The following is a 10,669-nucleotide window of genomic DNA, read 5'->3' as shown; positions in this document are numbered from 1 at the left end:
AGCTCTTGTAGACCAGGCTGGTCTTGAACTCACAGAGATCTGCCTGCCTCTGCCTCCCGAGTGCTGGGATTAAAGGCGTGCGCCACCACCGCCCGGCAATGAAATGCCTTTTACAATGATTAACTAACCATTATAGGAAGACAAGTATATGATGTAAGAGATGGAATATAAGTGAGACAGCTCAGTAAGTCAGGGAACCTGCTACCAAGCCTCAATATTTGAATTCAATCTCCAAGACCCATATGGTAGAAGGAGAGAATGACTTCCACAAGTTGTCCTCTGACCTCCTAGCAAGTGTCATGACACACACATACCCATACAAACACATTGTATTATTAGTTAGGTCCTATTGCTGTGATAAACATCATGATCAAAAACAGTCTGAAGAGGAGAGACTTCATTTTAGCTTAAGGACATAGTTTACCATTCAGGGAGGTCAGGGCAGGAGTCTGGAGGCAGGAACTGAAAGAGAGCTCATGGAGGAAGCTGCTTATTGTCTTGCTCTCCATGGCTTGCTCAGCCTGCTTTTCTATACAGCCAGGACCCCATGGTAGGCTGAACCCTCCTCCACCAATAACTAATCCAGGAAATTTCCACTCACCTTTAATTCCAGCACTTCAGGAAGCAAAGGCAGGTGATCTCTGTGAATTCAAGGCCAGCCTGGTCCAATAGTGAGTTCCAAGATAGCAAGGACTATATAGTGAGACCCCATCTCAAAAACAAAAAACAAAACAACCAAAAACCAGAAATACAAAATAAACAAAAAAAGAAGGAAAGAAAGAAAATGCCTACAGGCCAATCTTATAGGGGCATTTTCTTATTTTGAGGAGCTCTCCTCCAAGACTACCTAGCTATGTCATGTTGACAAAAAACTAACCTGCTCACTCTGAAAGAAAGAAAAAAAAGAATAAAAGGAAGGAGTAAGTGGAGAGAAGCAGGAGGGAGTGTAGAGGGTATCCTGCATAACTGGCCATCTCAAACAAGCGACTTCTAGCAGTGGCAATGTGTGGCTCTTCTGCTGCCTTTGGCACAACAGCCATCATACCAGTGAAGTCAGCTTCACTCGGCTGGGAGCCTGACTGGACTGTGACATTGAAGGTGGCCACTCATCCCTAGGGTCCCTCACCATTATGCAGTAGTCTCAACTGAAGCAGGGTCTCATGGTGGCTGGTTTACAGGAAGGAGTTCTTTAGGTAGCTGAACACTCATCATGGCTCCTGAACCTCATGTTATGTGCAACAGTAATATGGTCAAGTTCAGAGTGGGGGAACTCAACTGTGCGGGCATACAGGGTACATCATTATGCTCAGGAGATACAGGCCTCCTCAAACTCCAGACCCTTAGAATTCCAACCTTTGAGGCTACAGAACTGCCCGCACAGCAGCCTGCCTTGAGCTCCTGCTGGGGACTCCTGTCACTCTGTACCTCTCAGAACACTCTTTTTAGGTCCTGCTTGTTTTGTCCTGGAAGGTCTCTTGTTCCTGTAACCATACGCTGCTGCTGCTTCTCGTGGTCTGACTCAGTGGCACCTTACCCCTCTTGTGCTCTCTCCTGAAGTCCTGGGTCTCTCCCCTTCTCCCTAAGAGAAAGTTCTCACAAACTGTGATCTGGATAAGTGAGCTACCCATCTTTATTCACCTGAGCCTTTTGTGGTTGTTTTCCTTTTTAAGGCAGGGTTTTTCTATATAGACCAAGCTTGCCTCTGCTCTGAGAGTGCTGGATTAAAAGCATTTGCCAATGAGCAATTACTGTATTGCTTTGTCTGGGTAGCTGGTTGGTGAAATTTTGTCTTCATTGACTTGTGTAGGAGCATGGGAGTTAATTAAGAAAAGGGGAAGAAAAAACATAAACACAGCTGCTGTTTGTTTTTTTTTTAATTAATTATTTATTTATTATGTATACAATATTCTGTGTGTATGCCTGAAGGCCAGAAGAGGGCGCCAGACCTCATTACAGATGGTTGTGAGCCACCATGTGGTTGCTGGGAATTGAACTCAGGACCTTTGGAAGAGCAGGCAATGCTCTTAACCACTGAGCCATCTCTCCAGCCCCCCACAACACAGCTGCTGTTAAATGCTGGGAGGAAAGAAAGTAGGGCGGTGGGAGAAGACACGGCCTCCTTTGTCTTAGGTGGCTGGTGGGGCCCTTCCTAATAGGCAAGGTGAGCAGTTTGCCTGAGACCAAAGGATTTTTTGAGACATGGCACCTTGATAATGGTCAGTCTGCAAGGAGGGGACAGCAAGTATACAAGGCTTGTAGTAGAAGGCCAGTGTAGCATCCAAGAGGGGACAGGCCATGGTCACTGAGAACATGGTGACAGAGGGCCAGGCTGAAGCAGCCGAGGCTGAGAAGGTTAGCAGATGCTAGCCTTCATGACCTTCATAGTAGCATGGATTGTTTAAATACCTTCATTTATTTGCAGGTTAGGGGAAGCACTTGCCATGGCATGAATAATAGAGCTTTTGGGAGTTGCATTCCTCAGGCTTGACAGCAAACGTCTTTACTGACTGGGCCATTTCACCAACCCAGTATCATGGGTGTAGCTGGGAAATCAACAAAGGGCTTAAACAGGACAGGGTGTGAATTTATGGTACTTTAAAAAAGATTTTATATTTAATTATGTGTCTGTGTACGTGAGTGCCAGTGCCCACAGGGCGAGGGCCATTAGATCTCCTGGAGCTAGAATTACAGTTGTGAGCTGCTCAAAGTAGATGGTGGGAAACAAGTGCTCTTAACTACTGAGGTATCTCTCCAGTCCAGGGTTTTTGTTTGTTTTAAAGTGACTTTTGGTGTGTGGCAAATTCACTAAGTAGCAGTAGAAGACTGGCTAGAGCTGGCCAGAGGCCTGGACTGGGAGAGAAGCCCCTTGTCACTGCTAACTGTGCTGCTACTCACTGCTCCCAGCTGTACTCTTCTTTTGAGGTTAGTAGTCATGTACCTCTCTGAACTGCATGGTGTTGCTAAACTCTTCAAAAGCAATGAGTTTATTAGGGTTCCTTAGAGCCTTATAGATGAGCTGTTAATTTATGGGGACGGGAGAGCTTCCACCAGGACTTTCCTTGCAGCTTCAGAGAGGGCAACTCTCTTCCCCACCTCTTCCCTGGTCTATACACACTATAGCCGTTCCCCAAGGCTACGTGTAATTGATACAGAGGTGCACACAACAGGTTGTAGGGAGTGGCTGGAATTTCAAGTGAGGGTCTCTGATCCTCCCTACTCCTCCTCCTCCATGAGGGATTATAAACTGTTAACATACTCAAGGGATAAATAACCCTTTTGTAAGGGGGTGCAGGTGAAGTCCACAAGAAGGTGTTTTTTTTGTTTTTTTTTTTTTGTTTTTTCGAGACAGGGTTTCTCTATAGCTTTGGAGCCTGTCCTGGAACTAGCTCTGTAGACCAGGCTGGCCTCGAACTCACAGAGATCCGCCTGCCTCTGCCTCTTGAGTGCTGGGATTAAAGGCGTGCGCCACCACCGCCCGGCTAAGAAGGTGTTTTCTTGGTTCAGAGTACAGTCACCCCATCACTGAGGTTATACAGATTTAGTACTCATGCCCTAAACCTGTTCCTCCTACTGCTCACTGGTGCTTTGTCATCTCAGTTTGCAGAGCACTGAGTGCAGTAAGAGACTGTTTTACATTAGCTATTGATTTCCTCATAGGACCAGATGGGTAATGCTTTTGAATACCAGGCTTAATGAGATCGATTTTTGTCTTGGATGCTTTTACAGGGTTATATTTAGAGTTGTGTAGCATAAATAAATAGAGCATGAGCATGGGGGTAAAACAATGCAGTAATAAGTAGATGTGTTAAATTTTAGGGGACAAAAGGCGATTTAAGTAGAAATGCTAGAGGCGCAGGGGTGGGAGCAGTGAGATACGGGGACCATAGCTTAAGACGGAAGCACTAGAGAAAGTGGGGTATTCCCACAGAGGCTGGAGCTGCATGTGAGGGAGGGCCTATAGGGAATGCTTCCCCAGTACTGAGGATGTTGTGGTAACCACTTTCTCCCAGGCAAACATCAGGCAGCTGGCATTCTAGGACTAGCCATGAATGAGTAACTGTGTGGTCATTTCAGAGAGATGAGTATGTGCAGGAGCAGAACAGTGGAATGTGCTCAATCGTGGGTCGTTGGAACACTTATGGGCAAGCAGGGAAGGCTTCTGTAAGTTGATTGCTATCTGAGATCTGAATGATGGGATTGAGTCAGCCCTGGGAAATTTGGGTACAGTGTTCCAGCTGAGGTCTTAGATACCAAAGGCAATGGTTTCCATAAATAGAAATGTAGAGCTAGGAGGCAGGAGAGTAGCCAGCAGGGTCCCTCTTGGTTGTGTTTACAGTAGCAGTTCAGGGAAGTGCTATGCCATGGAGACTATAAAAATAGAAACTCCAAAGGTCTCTGGCCAAGGCTACCTGCAAGGGAGCTAGGAGGAAGGTGAGTGATTCAGTCCTTAGATTACAGTGGTCTGTCCAGAGTGGTACTCATGAGATGGTACAGAGTTAAGGAGGCCAAACCTAGGAGGAGTAGGAAGCAAAGGGAGCCGCAGTCTGGGGCTCCCCAGAAAGCCTTCCCTTATCCTCAGTGACCATGTGTGCAGCTGCCCTGGAGTCTGTGGATGACATCTCTCAGTTGTGTGCTTTCTCTGCCATTTGTTATCAGCCTTACCCTCTGGATCCTGGCTTGACTTTCTGTGGACTTCTGAAGACTTGGCCCATGGTACCCTCATTCTTGTCTTCAGGGGTTGCAGCAGCAGGCCAGGCTTGCTTGTCCTCTCTGGTGGGATAGGTTTCTGAGGCCCACTATATCTAGGAGACTGGGTTTTCAAGGGGCATTGGTCAACACAGGCCTCCTGAGATGAATCAAAGTCTGTTTTAAAGACACATTCTTTAAAGCTGGATGGTGGTGGTGCACTCCTTTAATCCCAGCATTTGGGAGGAGAGGCAGGTGGATCTCTGTGAGTTTGAGGCCAGCCTGGTCTGCAAGGTGAGTTCCAGGAGATCCAGGGCTACACGGAGAAATCCTGTCTAGGAAACAAAACAAAACAATAGCAAGTAAACCTACATTCTTTCAAACACACACACATGCACACATAAACCCACACAGGTAACACATGCTGTGGTGTGTGTGTGGCAGTCAGGACAACTTGTAGAAGTTGGTTCTTTCCTTCTACTGTGTGTTTTCCAGAAATTGCGCTTAGGTCATCAGGTATGGCAGCAAGGGCCTTTCTTTCCCTCCTAGCCATTTCACTGCCCAGATCCGAGTCATTCAACAGTGAATCCAAGTGGAATGTTCTGTGTTTGAAAACAGAGAAGACAGGAGAAAGGCAAGAAAGAGGGAAGAGAGAAGCCAGGACCTGGGAGCAATCTCAAATGACTTCAGAGAGATGATTCTCCCTGGGAAATCAGCAAGGGGAGAACCCAGGGCCTTGAATTAGAGAAGAATTGAGAAAGAGAAGTTCCTGGGAAGTGATCCAAGTCTTCAGCAAAGAGAAAAGCTAGGAAAGTTTTTGAAAAAAGAAAGAAGGCAGAGACATGATACTCAGATCTGTAACCCCAGCACTGAGAGACAGAGCATCAAGAGTCTAACTAAGGCCAGCTTTGGCTGTATATGAACTTGAGGCCAGCCTGGGCTACATGAGACCCTGTCTCAAAAAAGAAAAGAAAGATTGAGGGATGGAAAGCAAGTAGGTAGTTTGTTGCGAGTCAGATCCTCATTGTTGAGGGACTTTGCTGGGGAAAAGTCAGTGTTGAGTTAGGGAACTGGCAGGCCAGCCAAGGTGGCGCTTGAAGCTTGCTGTGTGTTTTAGCCAGGGTGGCTTGCTACAGGATTGCTCTGCCATGTCCAGGCAACTGGCTCTGTGGGAAGAGTGGTTAGGTCTTAACAACCAGTTACATTTTCAAAGCATGTTAACCTCACAGTTGTCCTCAGCAGACAAATCAAGGGCTAGTTGATTTGTTTTCCTCTCTTTCATAATTAGTGAGCAGCTGCCTATGGAATTCAATATAAGGGTTATAATCAACAAATTTGCAGAATGTATTAATGTTGTCTGATTTCATTGCAGAATGTATTAATGTTGTCTGATTTCACTTTGAATATGAGCTGCCATGAAAAATGACAGTTCTGAGAATGAGCTTAGCCTTCTTTGTCTGAAGCAGCTCCTCTGGAGCATGGAAGTGGTTTGCATAGAAAGATGCCTTTGCTCAGGTGGCTGGAAAATGTTTTGTAAGCTTTCTGGTCACAGAAGTAATCTCAGAAGATATCTGCTAACTGGATGGAAACATCATTTCAGGTTCTCTCTTTTTTTTTCTTTAAATATTAGGTGGAAAATGGGGTATTTGTAGCCAGCTCACTTCAGGAACGCACAATCCTAATGAGAAAAGAGGGAGAATCCGCCAAAAGCATCAATGAGATGCTCCTGAGCAGACTGTCTCGGTACAGAGCTTCCCCATCAGCAACACTGGCGGCCCTGACTGGCTCCACCATCTCCAACACCCTGAAGGAGGATCAAGCAGGTGCGTTTGCCTCTTCCTGACCACCTGCCTACAGCTCCTCAGTGCAGCACACAGAGCCCACCTTCTCTGTGTCTCCCCTGCAGTGACCAGTGGGTCTGGGCTGTGGACAGGGTGTGAGCCCTGTAACAGTTCTGCCTTACCTGTAGGTGTCTCTCCACCATCACTGTCAGGAAAGATTTGTAACTGCAGCTAGCCTCATCAGGACACACCTGCAGCCTTAGCCCTTAGGAAATTAAGGCAGGGGAGTCATGAGTGGGAGGCCAGCCTGGGCTATGTGAGATCACCTTACTGTACCCCCCCACTCCCCCCTAAAAAAAGAGTATCTGAATTTGAGCTAAAATGAATTTGAGTCTCTGCTTTAAATTTATACTGTTTGAAATACTGGGAAGAAAAGCTCTTGCAGTTGATTAGCTGGGCGATGGTGGTACACTCCTTTACTCCCATTACTTAAGAGGCAGAGGCAGGTGAATCTCTGTGAGTTCGAGGCCAGCCTGGTTTACAGAACATGCTAGGATAGCCAGGGCTACACAGAGAAACCCTGTCTTAAAAAACCAAAACAAACAAACAAACAAACAAACAAATAAGTATGAGGCTGTTCAGTAAATACTTTATTGCTCATATTAGACTGTAAGGACAATATCTTGTTGCCAAGGCCTCTGTGGTATCAATGTGAGTATTTTGTTAATGCTTGGTTTATCATGGGAGATGCTTTGCACAAAACAGTTCTTTTTACCTAAGTAAATGTTTTGGGGTTGTAAGTTGGCTCATTGGGTAAAGATATTTGTGGTCAAGGCTGACGACCTGAGTTTGGTCCCTGGATCGCACGTAAAAGGTGAAAACAGAGAAACGACTCCACAGAATTGTATTCTGACCACCATATGTACACATACATGCACATAGTAAATAAATGTAAAGAAGACACCCAAAAAGTAGGCACTCTCATGACAGGCTAAAATCTTGATCTGTATTTATTCCTACCTCCATGCCTACCAAATTCTTTTCAGTATACTTAGTAAATCTGTTTTTTTTGTTTAACGAAAGAAAAATAAAAAGAACAGGTTACTTCCCAGATTTGCAAGTGCTCCTCCACTGTGATTTCATGTGTCAAGGCTGCCTCCAGCACCTGATTCCCTCTCTCTTCCACACTACCATACCCAGCTGTTAGGTTGTATGCATTTATTTTATGTGTATGTATGTTTTGCTTGCATGTGTTTCTGTGTACGACACTTGTGTCTTCTGGCCCATGAATGCCAGAAGAGAGTATTGGATCTCTAGGACCTGGAGTTACAGATGTTACAGATTGTTGTAACCCATCATGAGGATACTAGAATTGAATCTGGATCTTTTGAAAGAGCAACATTGACTCTTAATTGCAGAACCATCTAGACCTCAGAAGGCAATACTATATTTAGAATTGTTAGTAGGGTGTGACTGCTCATCCCTGTTGTCCTAGCACTTGGGAAAATGAGGCCGCCTCAGCTACAGAGAAACCCTGTCTGAAAACCACACACACAAAATAAAAACCCCAACAACAAACAATTAGATTTTTTTTTGTGAAAACTGCTCGTTACTCAAAATGTGGTTTTTGTACCTTTATACAAGCTTTTGTGTTCACTAACATGCTACTACACTGAAAATCCACTAGTTCTACTTCCTATGGGTCTGTGATTAATTGAACATTCACAAAATCTAGCTTTGGAGCTAGAGTGATAGTTTAGTTAGTAAAGTTCATGTAAAGCATGCATGAGGACCTGAATTTTCTCCTAGCATTAAAAAAAAAAAAAGCTGGTTATAGAGGTGCACTCTTGTATTTCCAGGACTAGGGATGCAGATTTCTGTGAGTTCAAGGCTAGCTTGTTCTACATAGTTAGTTCCAGGCCAGCCAAGGCAATAAATGAGACCTTGCCTCAAAACAGAAATAACAAAAATAAAGTTGACAACTCCTTAGTTATATCACCTGAAGTTGACCTCAGGCCTCCACATCCATGGATAAACACACTTGACACACACACATGCAAGTATGCATACTATCCCACTTATCAAATAATGAAAGTAAAAATAATTTTTAAAATGTGGAGTTTTACTCTGTGACAAGCTAAAACATATTTTCTGTCAGTAAGTCTGTGAAAACACTTTGGTGAACTTATTAAGCTGCAAAGTTTCTGAAGTTTTCCACTCATTACATTTTTGTGTTTTCATTACCACAGAAATTGTTGTTCTGAATAAAGAATATATTTGTTGAGAGCTTATGTTCTTTTTAAAAAATGGAGCTGTTTGAACCAGAAGTATTCAAAACATCAGAAAGAGTAGGTTTCCTTGCTGCTCTTTCAGAAAACTGGAGTTAGGTTCCTAGCACCTGCACTGTCACCTGTCACTCCATCGCCAGGGGATCTATTGTCTTTCTTTTCTCTCTGGGCAAATTAAAATATGAGTTAAAAAAAAGAGAAAGAATAGGTTTAATTTTACATATTCTTCTATTCTAAACCCCAAGAATGTTTTTATCTCTGTTGAGTTTTGTAGCCTGACAGCTTCCCAAAGCTCTAGTGTACTTCTTGCTGATGTCATTGGTCTTCACTGAGCTCAGCTACAGGCAGTCCTTAAGTCCACTCTACTAGTGCCTGGATGCTGGGGAGATGATGTGCATTCCATGTCTCCTGACTAGAAACAATAATTATTCTGTTGGTGGTATCTTATGTCAGTGATTCCCCCCCAAAATAGTAAGAGATGTATATATAATGGATACTATATAAGCCATGCAGGTTAAAAATTACTATGTGAGAAATGTTCTGAAGGCCCTGAGTAGCTAGAGGTTTTGGTTGATGTTGTATCCATAGCTGTTTGCAATGAATGTGACATCACAGACTTAGGAAGGTTTTGTTTTAAACTGGGCACTCAGGGATCAGAGTCAAGTGATTATATTTGAGTTCCAGGCCACCCAGTGGTACATTGTTTCAAAAATTGTTTTCTATAAAATTAAGAACAGTAGGGGCCCCATGTGCCTTTAATCCCATAGGCAGAGGCAGGCAGATCTCTGAGTTCTAGGCCAGCTTGGTCTACAAAGTAATTTCCAGGATGCCAGAACTGTTACACAGAGAAATCCTGTCTGGAAAACAACACAAAACAAAGAAAGAGAGAGAGAGAGAGAGAGAGAGAGAGAGAGAGAGAGACAGACAGACAGACAGACAGAGAGAGACAGAGAGAGACACACAGAGAGAGACAGAGACAGACAGAGACAGACAGAGAAAAGAAAAAGGAAGGAAGGAAAGAGTATCAATTCACAGGTAAATGACAACAGGAATTCTATTTTGAGATTTATTCCATGTAAACATTCATTCTTAGATTTTTAGAGTCATAAGGCATACTGGACATTGGTAACACCTTTAGGACAGTATTCCATATGATGAGTGTTTCCCCTATACGTATGTCTGTTCACCACCACTTGTGTGCCGAGTACCCTCAGAAGCTAGAAGAGGAATTCAGATCCCTTGGAACTAGAATCACAGACAGTGTGAGCTGCTCCATAGAAGTTGCGAATTGCAGCTTGTGTTCATAATCACTGAGCCATCTCCAATTCTCCCTCTTTCTAATCATGGCCTAACTTTGTTTCAGTTTGGACTCCTTCATTATAACTGAGTCTATGCAAAATACTTTTACTAAACATTTTCATTCCCCTCTCCAGCAAATACTAGCTGTGGCCTTCCTCTGAAAATGCTGCGGAAGACACCCATGTACACTTGTGGCACATACTTGGTGATGCTGGTCCCACCTCCAGGGGGGTCTGGCAGCTCTGCCACCCGCTCTCTTTTTGGTGGAACCAGTGGCTTGTCATCTTTAAAAAGTAAGTATATTTTGTTTGGAATGCTCTTCCTGATGTAGCTTTGTACTAGTTATTTTTTGTTGCTCTGATAACACACCATGATCAAAGGCAACTTAAGAAAAAAGAGTTTATTTTGATACTGTTCCAGAGGAATAAGGGTCTGTCATAGAAGAGAGGCATGATAGCAGAGCAAGAAGCAGAGAAATCACCTTTTTTTTTTTTGGAGACAAAGTCTCTCTACATAGCCGTGACTATTCCAGGGCTATGTAGACCAGGTTGTTCTTTTTTTTTTGTTTTTGTTTTTTGGTTTTTTTTTTTTTTTTTTTTTTTTTTTTTTTTTTTT

At 43.8% G+C, this 10,669-nt stretch overlaps 1 protein-coding gene across 1 annotated transcript in view; it reads left to right on the top strand.

Moving 5' to 3' along the window:
- Hectd4 (HECT domain E3 ubiquitin protein ligase 4) overlaps nucleotides 1-10,669 on the top strand; it is a 198,724-nt gene that overhangs the window by 69,013 nt on the left and 119,042 nt on the right. The window contains exons 8-9 of the mRNA XM_013349655.2: nucleotides 6,317-6,509; nucleotides 10,189-10,347. Of these exons, the coding sequence (XP_013205109.1) occupies nucleotides 6,317-6,509; nucleotides 10,189-10,347 (352 nt within the window). The remainder of the gene's footprint in view (nucleotides 1-6,316; nucleotides 6,510-10,188; nucleotides 10,348-10,669) is intronic.

This window comes from Microtus ochrogaster, chromosome 2 (assembly GCF_000317375.1).
Source record: "Microtus ochrogaster isolate Prairie Vole_2 chromosome 2, MicOch1.0, whole genome shotgun sequence".
In the NCBI taxonomy this organism is placed as follows: Eukaryota; Metazoa; Chordata; class Mammalia; order Rodentia; family Cricetidae; genus Microtus; species Microtus ochrogaster.
This window is presented reverse-complemented; position numbering and strand designations above follow the sequence as displayed.